General features: G+C 43.1%; 1 protein-coding gene across 1 annotated transcript in view; it reads left to right on the forward strand.

Moving 5' to 3' along the window:
- Positions 1-17309, forward strand: part of LOC138950076 (transient receptor potential cation channel subfamily M member 5-like) — a 173067-nt gene that overhangs the window by 99070 nt on the left and 56688 nt on the right. Inside the window, exons 8-12 of the mRNA XM_070321854.1 lie at positions 5892-6037; positions 7549-7738; positions 10548-10693; positions 11832-11932; positions 12364-12571. Coding sequence (XP_070177955.1) covers positions 5892-6037; positions 7549-7738; positions 10548-10693; positions 11832-11932; positions 12364-12571 — 791 coding nt within the window. The remainder of the gene's footprint in view (positions 1-5891; positions 6038-7548; positions 7739-10547; positions 10694-11831; positions 11933-12363; positions 12572-17309) is intronic.

The raw sequence follows: 17309 nt of genomic DNA on the forward strand, positions 1-17309 counted from the left end.
CCGAGACGTCTCTGACTCCGACTCCAGTACTTCAGCCAAAACGGCCCGACCGGAGGACTGTCAAAGAGGAGGCCCAAGGCCTTGCCTCATACGTTTTAGCTACAGTGAGAGGCAAAACTGCCCTAACATCTCCAGACTGTGTTAATCACCAGGTAAGCACCTGTCTGATCAAAGTGGAGACTCACTTGGTTAAATAAACTTTCGCAATATCCTTACACCTTGCTGTGTTAAGTGATATCATAAAAGCTTCAGACTTTCTGACCGAATGCCGAGTCCGTGGCAGGTACCTTCTGAGAGTCCTCACGGGACAAATAAACACATCAAGCTCCCCAGGAGCAAGAGTCCAGTGTAGCAGTCCATCTAGGTAAGGTTGACTTCAAAAAGTCATACCCCTACCAGAGTAGATAGACCTGTACCCACCCTAATACAGTGTTTAACGTCATTTCCAACCGTTTAAGGTTAAATCACGACGGAGACGAAAGATAAGGCAAATGGCCTTTGATTCGATGATCCAACAAGGTCCGTGAAAGTCAGAAAATTCTTCGAAAATCGAAATATTAAAACGGCTAAACCTGACTCTAAAAGAGCCAAAATCTTGCTTCATGAATTGAAAATGCAATTGGAAGCTGGTTTTCCCCGTTTTCCGCATAAAAGCCTAGGTTGAATCACGATGGAGATGAAAGATAAGGCAAGTAACCTTTGATTCAATGATCTAACAAGATCCGTGCAAGTCGGAAAAAACTTCGAAACCCGAAAAGTTTTAATTGACTAAACGTGACTCTAAAGGAGCCACACCCTTGCTTCATGAATTGAAAATGCAACTCGAAGCTTGTTTTTCCATTTTTGCTTAAATGCCAGAAAATTTCCAAGAAACCCAAAAGTCATAGAACAGTCTTTCTTGAAAAAAAATGTCTATATTCAAAATAGCTAGAAAGTACGCTTACTCCCACTTCTCCCAGAAGCTACTAGAGTAAGCTTGGCCGTTTTCCGTGTAGATCCGCCAGGCTAGTCTTGAAACGGGATAAAGCAACGCTGCACCAAGCCGTAACTTTCTTTCTTTATTTGGTGTTTAACGTCGTTTCCAACCATTCAAGGTTATATCGCGACGCACCAAGCCGTAACAAAGTGACAGAAATTACATAAAGTCTTAAAAATAAGACATGCAAGAAAAAACGGAAACCCAGAATAGGTGGATCGCCACCTGCATTACACGTAGAGAAGAGGAGTTCTTTCCGTAAGAAATAAGCGCTTCGTACCAAGCCAGTCTAAGTGACAAGCGAACAAACACGCCAAAACCCCTATAAAGACTCTGAACCAAATCCAGAGTTGAGGCGGAAGCCCCTAAGTATCTCAAGGATACCCTTACAGTAGACATCCGTGTAACTAGAATGTGAGAAAGCAAAGACGCCTTCTTGCCAGCCTTAAGAGGTCTGGAACCAAGATTGCAAAGACCCGTACTGTGCGACCAACAGGTCGCCAAAACGATCTATGAGAAAGACCCTGTGAAAGCGAGGGTATAGAGCCAAAAGCTAAAGTAGATAACAGCCAGCCTGAAGCTTTTCGTTTGGAAACAAACAACAGCCAAGGCCTGCCTTGCGCTTTCCTTTTACCGTGAGCGTCTCTTTGATAGATAAAAGCCCGCGTGCATAGAAGGGGTCTCAAAAAGAGACCTTTCAAACAAGAAAGAGATTAAAGTCTAGCCAAAAGAACAATACTTTAAAGGCAGAGGCTTACCCTCAGGTAAAAACCGGCAAAGTTAACTCCTTTGTATCTGCGTCCTGTCAGACCACAAAGATATCCAGTTAGAACGTAACCGCCCAGGCGAGAGAAAAAGCGCGTTTTGTACAAACGAGCCCATCATAAAGAACCGAAGCCACAATCTCCCCGAGCTAGGAGATCTTGATCTTACAGACACTTTCTCCTAGCTATCAAAATCCAGATGGATGTTAGCCAAACCTGAGGGCGGTTCCGTAGAACGAAAACAGAGAACCTAAGTTCTTAAGTTTGGAGTTAACCGAAGCCTACAGAAAGCGCTCCTCGAGTGACACGCTCTTAAGCGTAAGACACAAGCTAAAGCAACACCGCCGCAGGTATAAAGTCGAACGTTGTCTACACAGGTAGTGGTGACAAAGAAGACTCGCTTGTGAAAACTCCACAAGTACAAAAAGACCCCGCCAGAGGATCTAAGAACTTAACACTCAAAGATTCTCCTTATAAGGCTCAAATCAACTACAAAATGCCGCGAACAGCGACACAGCTGAAGTATGAGCCTCCCCTCGTTCAAAAGCATCATAACAATCATCGAAATGATGAGAACCAGTCACCAATCCCGATAAGGCAAAACTTGCCAAAAATCGGAAAAGTTTTGAAAATTTTCCACACCGGAACTCCATGACCAGATCTCCATCCACCTGTCTCCTTCCAGCTGGAAGACTGGAAAAGGAAGTGGACACAGCCTGAATAACAGCAAAGGAACCGCAGCAACAGAACCGAAAGCCAAAGGCTGAAAATTGCCGACTACCAACACCACAGTGTTAACGGTAGAAGGCTATCCCATCCTGTACCGGAAGACACAGCCACAAAAGCGGAAGCGAAACCGGCCGTGGATTAGTAAACATCAGAACCAACAGGTTGCATAGAAACACACCGGACGATCCCGTTGTCCTCAAACCATTTCAGCTGCGAGCGCCACTGCACTTGCTAACATGAAACGGAACCTAAATTCAGTGCTCTTCAGTAATGCGTAAGCACCTTCATCTGAACAGCCGTCAAGCACAACCGTGCAATCCGGAAGCTGACTCCCTTTTTTTTTTTTTTTTTTTTTTGCATTAAAAAGTTATCTTTATTTCAAACTGATTCGAAATCAAGAACACTTTGCATTCTTGCGAAAGACTCCCATAAAAAAAAATGTCCTTTCAATCAGAAGTTCGCACAATCTTGATTCAAAAAATCTCACCTAAATGGAATTTGATTACATAAGACAACTGCTTCATGGTGTATTTTGTTTGGAAGAAGGTTACCCTGCTTTCGACTGAGTGACTCAAGAAGCCCTGAAATAGCTGCAGTATGAAAGAAGCACTGAGATCAAGTACAGGGGTTGCTCTTCGATCTTAGTTTTAGTACTGACCTGAATGTTGTTTACTCTTTCTCTATTTGGAAATTACTAGTGTCTCTTACATTTGGCTGTACCGCTGAAATATTTATACTTTTGGATAAGCGGACACAAATATTGATAGATAGGAGGAAAGAAGATAGATAGCTGGGCTGCCTTCCGATGCTGACTGCTGCACGCATGACGCTATTGCGTTTGATACTATCAGTTACATAAAACCATTTAATAAATTTCATTCAAAAAAAGTAAACTGAAGCAATTAAGAATCCGTTGATATGTTCGGCAATCTTGATTTAGCGCTATTGTGTTTAAAACTGTGTTTTATATCACCCCTAGCTCTGCCCCCCGCCCCTCCCCCGAAAGGAAAAGTCTGTTGCACTTACTTTGGAGTTATCCATTAAAGAGTCGGGCTACAGTATATGATTAAAACAAGCTTGGTTACGTTGAAATATTCATTATTTTCTGATAGTTTTATTTGAGGACAATTAAATGTTATTATAAATGGATTTAAAAATAAGGTGCATTTGTTCTCTCAGATTGTCTTGGTAACATGGAAGCTGACTCCCTGTTTGACTTAACTGTCCAACAAAGAATCAGCCCTACTGCTCACTTCCTGCCCCCCGTTCCTGTCAAAACCTAAATGCCGTTTTCCACTGCCCACGTCACTGCGCTGGACAACTTGAACGGCAAGTTAAGCTGGGTGTCATCCACCACCGTGGACACACCCTCACAAGCCTCTCCTTCCTGCTTGGTTACAAAGTTAGGAAGGTGACCCCCAGAGAGACTCGCATGGTCAACCCAAGAATCACTCAGCCCAACAACTTCCTGCCCCCAGGGCGGAAGCTTACGTTGCCCAGCCACGAAAATGCGTGCTACATTCCTCCTGCGAACGTACACCACTTTCACCGGAGAACCCGGCTACACGCGGCCAATTGCCAACTCCAGGGCAATGGACAACAATTCCCGGAAGCTGAAGAGAACATCCTGTTCCTCCGAACTTCCAGAAGTCGGAACCAGATAGAGGTGGAGTAAGTTACCCCTTGCTCTCAACCACCCCTTCCGGTCAAAACTTAAATGCCGTTTTCCGCCGCCCACGTCACTGCGCTGGACAACTTGAACGGCAAGTTAAGCTGGGTGTCGTCCATTCCCGTGGACGCACTCGTTATCCTTTCCTTCATGCTCGCAATCGCAATCAGGAAGGTGACCCCCGGAAAGACGTTCCCGGCCAAGTCGTTCGCGGTCGATCCCTGAATCACCAATTTCCACAATACCTAAATGCCGTTTTCCGCTGCCCACGTCACTGCGCTGGACAACTTGAACGGCAAGTAAGCTGGGAGTCGTCCACCACCGTGGACGCACCCTCGTTAACCTCTCCTTCATGCTCGCAATCGCAATCAGGAAGGTGACACCCAGAAAGACACTCCTGGTCAATCCAAGCACCACCCAGTTTTGCACACAGTAAACCAGTCGTCTTGCACTACCATGCAATCCGAAAGCTGACTCCCGTACTGACTACCATCGTCTAGCAGAGAACCAGCTTTAGTGTCTACCTCCCGCCCAGAGGGCGGAAGCGGAAGCCACACACACTCGCCCCCGTCCACGGACTGAGCAGAGTGCAGTGGAACTTCCTTACGCGCACCAGGGCTCTTATTCCCCACTGAAAGGCCGCCAAAGCGGGTTGAGTCAGCCGAGAGATAAGAACTTTCGCCTGGCTGCAATGCGCCTGAGGCTACTCGCTCCTGACCGCGTGCCGAGTTTTGGCCGGAGAACCCGGTTACTAACTCAGCAGTCATACCTTGTGTTCGTGACGGCACGCCGGAAGGCGAACCCCTCAAAAGCGGCAAACGGAAAGACATCCTCATCCTGAGAGGCATGCACATCCACCCGCGTGACTGTAGCGGAAGGAGACGGTCGAACCTTGGCAAGGGCAGAGACGTCAGCCACCCGGAAGGGAGAGAACAAAGCTCCACTCTCGTCGATGACATTTCGGCCGCTAAAGTAGAAATCTGCGAACTAAGAGATAACAACAACGCGGCAAAGTCCGCGGATGCCAAAACAGGCCCCACCGGGGAAGACTCCCCTATAGCAGGTTAATCAACATGAGCGATATTGTCAACCGGCTTAGTAGACAAAATGGACGCAGTACTGTCTACCGGCTTTGCGGGTAAAATCCCAACACATCAAAACATTTTTAAGCAAGAGTATCTTCAACAGAAACGGACGCTTGACCGGATTGTTTAGACTTTCTAGGAGCTTTCATAGGCGAAGAGGGCACAGCAGAACCTGTAAAGGAGCTGACCTCTTCTTAGCATTGTCGGCCATGACAAAAAACGACTCACGAAAAATGTATGAAAAAATTTCTAAGTCCAAAATGCGGCCGACAATGCTGCCAAAATCAAGAAACATACAAGAAACGACCTCACCTCAACATAGTTGTGAAGTCCAGAAGACAAAAAGATACCAAGAGGAGCGAAACAAAGTCAAAATGACTAAGTAACAACGGCTGAACAACCGGAGCGTACATCAAATGCGACCAGTCTCACTGACGCTGAGTTTTTAGAATGATGCATATGGCGGCGTATGCGCGCGCATACGGAAGGCAGCCTCGTTTCCAGGCTGGCCTTGACACCCTTACGGGTCTCGGTCACTCTTTTTTGGAGGCGTCTTCCTTGTTACCAAGGGGACGCGTACAGCGTTACCAGCACTGAACCAGGGTTAATTGCTATATGTGAATTGGGTAAGATATGTAATTTAATGTAATGTATTGTCCTGTTTTCAGAGCCAGAGAACAACAAACTACAGCTGGACTGCTTCATTGACTCCCTGCTGGGCCGCTCCCCGACTGCTGTGTCAGCGTTCCTCACTCACCTCAAACCCAAATTCTTCGACTTCCACCTGGCCAGGCTCCTGCGTCTCTATGAAGCGGTAAGTTCCCTTGTCACGTAACACACTGTAGACATGTCATCAGTCATTGTGTTTCCATGAAGCGGTAAGTTCCTTGTCACGTCACACACTGTAGACATGTCATCAGTCATTGTGTCTCTGTGAAGCGGTAAGTTCTCTTGTCATGACACACACTGTATACATGTCATCAGTCATTGTGTCTCTATGAAGCGGTGAGTTCCCTTGTTATGACACACACTGTAGACATGTCATCAGTCATTGTGTCTCTATCAAGCGGTGAGTTCCCTTGTCATGACACACACTGTAGACATGTCATCAGTCATTGTGTCTCTATCAAGCGGTGAGTTCCCTTGTCATGACACACACTGTAGACATGTCATCAGTCATTGTGTCTCTATCAAGCGGTGAGTTCCCTTGTCATGACACACACTGTAGACATGTCATCAGTCATTGTGTCTCTATCAAGCGGTGAGTTCCCTTGTCATGTCACACACTGTAGACATGTCATCAGTCATTGTGTTTCTGTGAAGCGGTGAGTTCCCTTGTCCCGTCACACACTGTAGACATGTCATCAGTCATTGTGTCTCTGTGAAGCGGTGAGTTCCCTTGTCCCGTCACACACTGTAGACATGACATCAGTCATTGTGTCTCTATCAAGCGGTGAGTTCCCTTGTCATGTCACACACTGTAGACATGTCATCAGTCATTGTGTTTCTGTGAAGCGGTGAGTTCCCTTGTCATGTCACACACTGTAGACATGTCATCAGTCATTGTGTCTCTATGAAGCGGTGAGTTCCCTTGTCATGACACACACTGTAGACATGTCATCAGTCATTGTGTCTCTATCAAGCGGTAAGTTTCCTTGTCATGTCACACACTATAGACATGTCATCAGTCATTGTGTCTCTATCAAGCGGTAAGTTTCCTTGTCATGTCACACACTGTAGACATGTCATCAGTCATTGTGTCTCTATCAAGCGGTGAGTTCCCTTGTCACGTCACACACTGTAGACATGATATCAGTCATTGTGTTTCCATGAAACGGTGAGTTCCCTTTTCACGTCACACACTGTAGACATGTCATTAGTCGTTGTGTCTCTATGAAGCGGTAAGTTCTCTTGTCACGTCACACACTGTAGACATGTCATCAGTCATTGTGTCTCTATGAAGCGGTGAGTTCCCTTGTCATGTCACACACTGTAGACATGTCATTAGTCATTGTGTCTCTATGAAGCGGTGAGTTCCCTTGTCACGTCACACACTGTGGACATGACATCAGTCATTGTGTCTCTATGAAGCGGTGAGTTCCCTTGTCACGTCACACACTGTAGACATGTCATCAGTCATTGTGTCTCTATGAAGCGGTGAGTTCCCTTGTCATGTCACACACTGTAGACACGCCATCAGTCATTGGCAGTAGTTAATCTCAGTGAAAGGATGATCCTATCACTTGTATAAGTTTAACATGTGTGTAATGTGACGTCACAGCGAACGGTTGGTCTTATCAGGTGTAATACTGTGGAATCTTGCAGGACGTCCCCTTCCTGACCGACAAGCTGACAGAGGAAGACAAACACAAGCTGGGAGAGAAAGACAGAGACAAACCCTTCACCAGGTTCCTGCAGGCACGCCGAGACCTCAAGTCGTACGCAGGAAGCGTGTCCAGGTTTCCACTGAGATGTCGTGGAGTCAAATGCAAAGAATGTAACATTAGTGATAATGGTGAGCTTATATTATAACTGAGCGTATTCCCCTCATTCACAACCAGATGATGATGATGATGATGATGATGATGTACTATGTTCTGTTTCCTGCTGTTGGTGTCGACAAGTGTGAATGTAGCAGTGTCTGATGTTTTCCAATTGCACTGTCCGATCAAGTGATGCTATAATCCGTCCATAAAGCATTATTCAATGGTTAACACGTTTAATGTTCCATCCGAGGATAATAACCGAAGATTCATTTGTAATAGTTTACAAAACAACGGGTGAGGTAGAGTTGAAATACAAAACAGTTTTCTGTTGAAACACAATGTATCCTATTGACGTGAGAGAGATGACCCATGTGATAAATAAGTCATATCTTCACACGTGTGTATACCATGTAAATGAGGTCGGGTCAAACTACAGTCTGACTGAGACCTCAGAAATGATGTTCCAATGCTCCTAATGAAAAAGTAACACGCACAAACTTCTATCTCAAAACACGCTGTTGTTTCTTTTGTAAGAATTATGAGAACTAAGAAGTGACCCTCTCATTTCTATTTCAATTTTGACGTGAGATATTCCACTTAAAATTACCTCGGTGACCCAATAATGCAAGGTTTCTGTTTATTTCTGTTCGTATCGTGTTCCTATTTTTTTGAAACGGAATACATCATGCCCATATTCAACTGGCGCAATGTTCACAGTAAATCCTAGCAATGTTCAAAGTAAATCCAAGCAATGTTCACAGTAAATCCTAGCAATGTTCAAATTAAATCCTAGCAGTTTTCAAAGTAAATCCTAGCAATGTTCAAATTAAAATCCTAACAATGTTCACAGTAAATCCTAGCAATGTTCAAAGTAAATCCTAGCAATGTTCACAGTAAATCCTATCAATGTTCACAGTAAATCCTATCAATGTTCACAGTAAATCCTATCAATGTTCACAGTAAATCCTAGCAATGTTCACAGTAAATCCTAGCAATGTTCACAGTAAATCCTAGCAATGTTCACAGTAAATCCTAGCAATGTTCACAGTAAATCCTAGCAATGTTCACAGTAAATCCTAGCAATGTTCAAAGTAAATCCTAGCAGTGTTCAAAGTAAATCCTAGCAGAGTTCACAGTAAATCCTTGCAATGTTCACAGTAAATCCTTGCAATGTTCACAGTAAATCCTAGGAATGTTCAAAGTAAATCCTAGCAATGTTCAAAGTAAATCCTAGCAATGTTCACAGTAAATCCTAGCAGTGTTCAAAGTAAATCCTAGCAGTGTTCAAAGTAAATCCTAGCAATGTTCACAATAAATCCTAGCAGTGTTCAAAGTAAATCCTAGCAATGTTCAAATTAAAATCCTGGCAATGTTCAAAGTAAATCCTAGCAATGTTCAAAGTAAATCCTAGCAGTGTTCACAGTAAATCCTAGCAATGTTGAAAGTGAATCCTAGCAATGTGTGAATGAATGCAAATGCGCTAGTACGCTATTATACAGGAATCAAACACAACTCCAAATGTAGGTTCCCTCCACTGTATTATACAGGTATGACGACATACACACAAATACACACAATCATGAACATAAATGTTAGGTACTCAAAAATCCAGTACTCACAGTTTTGTAGGCAAAAACACAACTCGAGATGACAATCTCGTACACAATTGCAATGACAAAACTCTCTTCCCTTCACTTAGGTATAAAACTACAAAAACAGTCCGTGAACTCACAGGCACACGATATCTAGTTTACAGGTATCTACTCACGGCTCGTGTGTAGTCAACAAAAACCAGTTATAGTTTCTACTACGGCAGACTTAAATCACCGTCTGCTCTGTTTACTAAATATTCCTTATCTCTTAAGTAATTAAGATATTGTAGACATATTTTAATTCTGGTCATACGCAGAATTACACAGCGTCTATTGCTGTTCACTAGAAAATGTATTTTAACTACTAATTCCTGCTTTTGGTGACCTCGGTCTACTCAGTTTCTACGGCCCTGTGACCTCTATGGTCCAACTATACGGACAAAAATAACCGTGCACTAGCTTCTAGAAATCCCGTCGAATCTCAGCTATGCGGGTCTATAGGCGTGATATTCCGGCGGCTGCTCAGATCCTTAGTACTGTCATCTGGTCGCTACCTTCCTGTCCGACCGGTTACACGACGCACTGCACAACATACATAGCGGACATCTTGTCTTAGATATCTGTCTGCTATGTTTAAAGTTACAGTGTTAGTCGATTCAACTTATGAGATAAACATTAACGGTATTCAAATGCTTATTCCATTTACCTGTTAAGTGCTCTACTCGGGCTTCCTTTCTTCCGGTCGATTACTGTGACAACCCCTCCCTGTCGCTGGACAGTGGTTAAGTGTAACGATATCTTCGTTGCGATTCACAACCTCAACTCTCTCGGCCAGTGAGCTGAATTCACAGTACGTGCACCACACTTCACTACGTCACTCTATTATCTCTGGTTAGCGCTCTAAAAGCGTGGAGGATATCACTATCAAACTTTGCCTGTTAGTGTTATTCGTGATTTCCTTCACACAATGTTGAAAGTAAATCCTAGCAATGATCACAGTAAATTCTAACAATGTTCACAGTAAATCCTAGCAATGTTCAAATTAAAATCCTAGCAATGTTCAAAGTAAATCCTAGCCGTGTTCAAGGTAAATCCTAGCAATGTTAGAAAAGGCAAACTACTATTGATGGGAACGTCCAAGTCGAGTGAAACGGTTGGGGTTGTCACAAGCGGGCATGTTGACATTACAGTTTGCTTGACATGCTTGCATAGCCTTTTCTAGTTGTTGCTGTGTGATATGTGACAGGCGATCAGAAGAATGCCAAAAGACACTCCATGCAGGCCACAGCAAGCTTCTTGCAGACGTGTCTACACCCGATACAGGAACTGTTCCTGTGGGCACTCCTGTCAGGAAACATGGATGTCACCGTGTCGCTATGGAAACACTGTGATGTACGTCAGCCATATGAATTCAAATCGCGGAAGGGGAAGGGGAATGCGATTTGCGCATTGTAAACTTGGTCAGGTGTCATCGAAATATAAATCTAATGAAGATACTTTCAGGGTTTTTGAAATTGTTCCCCATATGAAGCAAATGTAAGAACAATGCCACAGATGTGTCTTCCACACAGGCGTAAGACATGTAAAACAATTACTTTGTCAAAGTCTTATAACTGTCAAAAACATTTGTGTGCGTCACGCGTACATGCAACCCCCACCCCCCCCCCCCCCCCCCAAAATCATTGTTTGTAGTTCAGAAGGTTTAATAAGTTCTATGACTATAAACAAATATCATCTCTTTGATCTGCCTAAAGAAAATTCGTCCTGGGATATTTCTGTTTGTGTTGGATTATATATTGAAAGCAGTCTCATCTCCAAACATTTAGCGAAATAGAAAAAAGTGAGCTTGTTTGTTTGTTCATTTGTTTGAAGCGATTTACAGTCTTTCGAACTGGACATTACCCATACTTTCAAAAACAACTTGATAATTATGCTGTCTTTTGATCAGGACATTATCCATACTTTTAATGTTGTGTGAGATGCTGCCCTCTGACCAGGACATTAACCATACTTTTAATGTTGCGTGAGATGCTGCCCTCTGATCAGGACATTAACCATACTTTTAATGTTGTGTGAGATGCTGCCCTCTGACCAGGACATTAACCATACTTTTAATGTTGCGTGAGATGCTGCCCTCTGATCAGGACATTAACCATACTTTTAATGTTGTGTGAGATGCTGCCCTCTGATCAGGACATTAACCATACTTTTAATGTTGCGTGAGATGCTGCCCTCTGATCAGGACATTAACCATACTTTTAATGTTGCGTGAGATGCTGCCCTCTGATCAGGACATTAACCATACTTTTAATGTTGTGTGAGATGCTGCCCTCTGATCAGGACATTAACCATACTTTTAATGTTGTGTGAGATGCTGCCCTCTGATCAGGACATTAACCATACTGTTAATGTTGCGTGAGATGCTGCCCTCTGATCAGGACATTAACCATACTTTTAATGTTGCGTGAGATGCTGCCTTCTGATCAGGACATCACAAGGTGTGTCAGCAAAATGTTCTGTCTGTGTGCAGGACAAGATGGCGGCTGCACTGTTTGCACGTGCCGTGTACCAGGGAATAAGGAAGACACAGACAAATGTTGACGTCAAGAAGGAGCTGAAAGATTATGCCAGGTGTGTGCTCAGTGGAAACTCTGTCCGAATCGACATGTCCTGGTTTTAATTGCTCGAAACCGCCTACCTGATGGTAAGGGTTGAAACAGACAGAATGCAGGGTGCGTGGGGTCATGTATGATGTTCTGAGATTTCTTCACGACACGAGCTGAGAACTGGGAATCTAATGAGGGCAGATCACATCCTATCACCCTAGCTGCTGTTTTCACGACTTTCTGCAGGTCCGTCTTTTCTTTTTGGGTAGCACTGCTGTACCACACAGTCATGGAGAAGGTGAGAACACTCTCTACCACAGCACGGACGAATAGCGAGTTTATGTTATGGGAAGGGGTGTGTGTGTGGGGGGGGGGCAGCTGAATATTGTTGTACTACAAATGCAGGTGTTAAAGTGAGGTACTAGGTCACAGTTTACATGCTTTAGGATGTTGCAGACGCTTTGAGGACCTGGCTGTGGCCACACTCAAAGCAGCGAACGAGGTGGACGAGAAGAAGACACGTGACCTGCTCAACAAGGAGTGTCTCTGGTGGGGCGGGGTGTCCGTGCTACAGCTGGCCATGCTGACCAGGAGCAAGCTGTTCATCGCCCAGGAGCCGTGTCGCCAGCAACTGACACGGGAGTGGAACGGTCACCACGACCAGGTGTGTTACCTTGATTTGTGCCACAAACTCACCCCTAGTTTCGCAAAGACCTGTCCTTCAAATACTGTTCTGATATTAATACACAATAGCATACAACATGTTCTGAAAGTTTTACACAATAGCATATATGTAACCGAGTGCCAATTTACTTTACTCTTTCTTACCGAGCTCAAACACTCAAGCAAACGACACAAGTTATATTAACAGGTTCTTTTATTCCATACGATGAAATGGGGAATGTGTGGGATAACGGGGGTTTACTTTCAAATACAAAACTTTCAATGTATTACTATAGGACTAAACAACTCCAAAAAAACAACGCTCTCAACTCTTCACTCTAAAACTACATTCTAAATTCTCCCTCTAAAGCTACCCTTTAAAAACACACTAAATCCTTCCCCCAAACTACACTCTACTCTAAATCCTCACTCTCAACTTTAATCCAAAAAAACCACAATGAGACTCTAATCTAAAACAAACGAAATCTAAAGAAAAACAACCTAAAAAACAATTCTTAAAAAAAAAACAAATCTACAAAAACTCTAACAAAACCTGACCAAAATCCCTCCACTAAAACTAACTGCTCCCCTCTAACAAAATCTAGTCTACGAAAACCTAGCTAGAAACCCATCTACGAAAACCCGTAAAACCTAGTCTACTGAAACCAGCAAAAAAAACCGTCTACTGAACCCAGCTAAAAAAGAACTAACTGAATCTAACTACACCCCTCTAGAAAGAAAAAGAACCCTCTAGAAAGAACCCCGTCGCACACTCCGACATCCTGCAAAGCACAGAATGCACGCCGTAAGCATACGTAAACAAATCAACAATTTCAACTACCACAAACTAACTCGTTGAACAACAAAACACATCATTCCCACCAAATAACATGCCTACAATACCGTTCTCTCAAACAACGGTTTTCTAAAGCATTCAACAAACAAAAGTCTTCCCAAACATTCCAACTCACAAAACAATCTACTTGAACATTCAAATAAATCCTTTCCCCAAGCAGCATACTATTCTTCTCACTGCTTACCCATTTACAGAAAGAAAATTGTATTAACCTACCAACAAAAGAATTCCTCACATCCCAAAGGATTTCAGCCTGTGACAGACATGTCACACAAGGCGTCCAGAAAACACACCACACAAAATATAGGTTGTCTTCACTCCAAAGTTCCAAGCAAAAAGACAGTTTTAGCGACCACATCCTGCGCGCCGGCGTCACAAGATTAACACATATTCGACTCGAGGGGTGTCGGGCACCCCCACTTTCTTTAGTTAGTGTCTAACGTCACCTTCAACTATTCAAATTTACATCGCGGCGGAGGGAAAAAGCGAGATGGAATAAAGCCACCTGTCAATTGTTTCTTGTTCACAAAAACATTAATCACAAAATTTACTCCAGAGGCTTGTACCAAAAAAGCGATCGTTTTACCTATGCAAATTTTAGAATCGGCTCTTCCGCGAGACCAAGTCAATAGAAACGAAACACAGTCTCGGAAACCTTAATGGATCCCCGATAGTACAGGTTTGAATTCTCGATAGCACAGAGGTACCACGAGTTCACACGGATGCACAAAAGTGCACCGTAACTGTCGTTCCCAAGCTCACACATACAACATGTTCTGAAAGTTTTACACAATAGCATACACCATGTATGGCTGCATTCATACTGACTGTGTCCTTATCTTGTTAGTGTAGAGGAAACAAAATCGCACACCAAGGGAAACCATACATACAAATATTATCGTCACGCTCATAAGAAAAACAAGTCGCGCGTAAGGCGAAATGGGTACATCACGAAGCGTCCCGGTACCGAAGCGTCCCGGTACCGAAGCGTCCCGGTGCCGAAGCGTCCCGGTACCGAAGCGTCCCACTATAACGCGTCACAGGGGTACCGGGACGCTTTGGTACCGGGACGCTTCGGGACGCTCCCGCGCAGTAGGGCACGAAGCGTCCCGGTACCGAAGCGTCCCGGTGCCGAAGCGTCCCGGTACCAGTCACCACGCACATCCTCGGCTCGCATGCCAATGTATTATACAGCAAAGGGAATGCCTGTAATTCACACAGAGCAATCACTTGGTCTTAAACGTGCACAAGACAAAAACTTTCATACTGGGGGAGCGAGCCAGTCTGAAGAGTACTCGGGTCCAGCGCGAGCGTTCTTTATTACCCAAATGAACCCAAACAAACCCAAATTAACCCAAATGATACAATTTAAAAGTCGGAGGCAGAACTGAAAAGACTTTTTCCGACGCTCACGCTTACTGAAGCCAGAAAGCGTGTGTGATAACAGACATATCCCTCTTGTGAACGGAAGCCTACGGACTTTTCCCCCGAACTTGTCCACACGGGTACAGTATTTCCAAATTGGTGTGTTGTGAGTACAGATCTGAAGTAAAGTTGGGGAAAAGTTGGACAAAAAGTGATTTTTTTTTTACCGAAAGCAAATCAAGGTCTGTGCAAAATTAAAAAAATCAGTGAAGTCAAGGTCAAATCAAGGTCAAAATTAAATTTAAAAAAAATAAATATGGTTAGTCAAGTCAAGGTCAAATCAAGGTCATTCAAGGTTTAAAAAAAAAAAAGTCTAAGTCCTGTGACGCGTTATAGTGGGACGCTTCGGTACCGGGACGCTTTGGTACCGGGACGCTTCGGTACCGGGACGCTTCGGTACCGGGACGCTTCGGTACCGGGACGCTTTGGTACCGGGACGCTTCGGGGTGTCCCCGGCGAAATTGCTACATTTAGTCAAGCTGTGGAACTCACAGAATGAAACTGAACTCACTGCATGTTTTCACCAAGACCGCATACTCGTAGTTTTGTCAGTCCACCGCTCGTGGCAAAGGCAGTGAAATCGACAAGCCAGAATAATGCGGTAATGGTCGCGCTGTGATGCATAGCACGCTTTTCTGTACCTCTCTTCGTTTTAACTTTCTGAGCGTGTATTTAATCCAAACATATCATATCTATATGTTTTTGGAATCAGAAACCGACAAGAAATTAGATGAATTTGCTTTTAAATCGATTTCGGAAATTTTATTTTGATATTAATTTTTATAATATTAATTTTCAGAGCTTGTTTATAATCTGAATATAACATATTTATATGTTTTTGGAATCAGAACATGATCAAAAAAAAGATGAACGTACTTTTGGATCGTTTTATAAAAAAATTAATTGTAAACTCAGAGGCAAAAGAAACGCAAACAAAGGATGGGTTAATTAAACCTTTGTGGACTTGAAACAAAAAGAAAAGCATGATACTACCATGTTCTGCACGTGTTGTTTTAGCGGTCTTATCTTGTCAGAACCGTGTTTGCCGTTATCTGGGTCACACGCGAGGTCTTGTTGACGGGGATCCCAAACCGTCATGGGGACCACTTTCAGCACGTACAAAATGTGAAAAAGCAGCTTTTCAAGAAGAGACGATACACAATAATAACCAATTAACCATGCATCTTACCATTAACTGTTCAAGAGACGATACACAATAATAACCAACTAACCATGCATCTTACCATTAACTGTTCAAGAGACGATACACAATAATAACCAATTAACCATGCATCTTACCATTAACTGTTCAAGAGACGATACACAATAATAACCAATTAACCATGCATCTTACCATTAACTGTTCAAGAGACGATACACAATAATAACCAACTAACCATGCATCTTACCATTAACTGTTCAAGAGACGATACACAATAATAACCAACTAACCATGCATCTTACCATTAACTGTTCAAGAAGAGACGATACACAATAATAACCAATTAACCATGCATCTTACCATTAACTGTTCAAGAGACGATACACAATAATAACCAAGTAACCATGCATCTTACCATTAACTGTTCAAGAAGAGACGATACACAATAATAACCAATTAACCATGCATCTTACCATTAACTGTTCAAGGGACGATAAACATTAATAACCAACTAACCATGCATCTTACCATTAACTGTTCAAGAAGAGACGATACACAATAATAACCAATTAACCATGCATCTTACCATTAACTGTTCAAGGGACGATAAACATTAATAACCAACTAACCATGCATCTTACCATTAACTGTTCAAGAAGAGACGATACACAATAATAACCAATTAACCATGCATCTTACCATTAACTGTTCAAGGGACGATAAACAATATTATCGCATTTTTACTGATCACATGACAAAACATGCTGTTGTCATTGGTCAACTAGGAACTGTATATCAATTGACATCGCGCAGGAAGTTCCCAGCGAATTTGATATCGCGCAGGAAGTAGTTTATCAATTTTAATTTTGAAGAATAAAATCTCACCTGAATGAAACAAATGTCTCCTTTTTTTTTAAATCACAAATTTATAAAAGAAAAGTAATTGAATCAGAAAGATTAAGCTGTGCAATGAATAAAATGAAACTGTTCCCACCCAGCTTTAACAGAGAAGTAGTAGAAAAGAATGTTACAATCTTACCGATTGAGGTAGTTGGAACAGCCATAAACAAAGCTGACCTTGAAAGTACCAGTAGTGGCAGTACTTAGAAAACTGTGAGATCTCTTGCAGTGTTTCAGCGCACATCACTCACAAAAAGGCAGGAAATGAGCAGCCGATTTAAACAGTTCGCACCTGCATGAACCATTGTCCACCTTTCTTAGTCGTAGCCATTCAACTACATAAACTGAACAACTTTCAGCTGCTTTCACAGTCACAGCGCCGTCGGAGGACGCCAT

This window comes from Littorina saxatilis, linkage group LG16, assembly GCF_037325665.1.
Source record: "Littorina saxatilis isolate snail1 linkage group LG16, US_GU_Lsax_2.0, whole genome shotgun sequence".
NCBI classification, from domain to species: Eukaryota; Metazoa; Mollusca; class Gastropoda; order Littorinimorpha; family Littorinidae; genus Littorina; species Littorina saxatilis.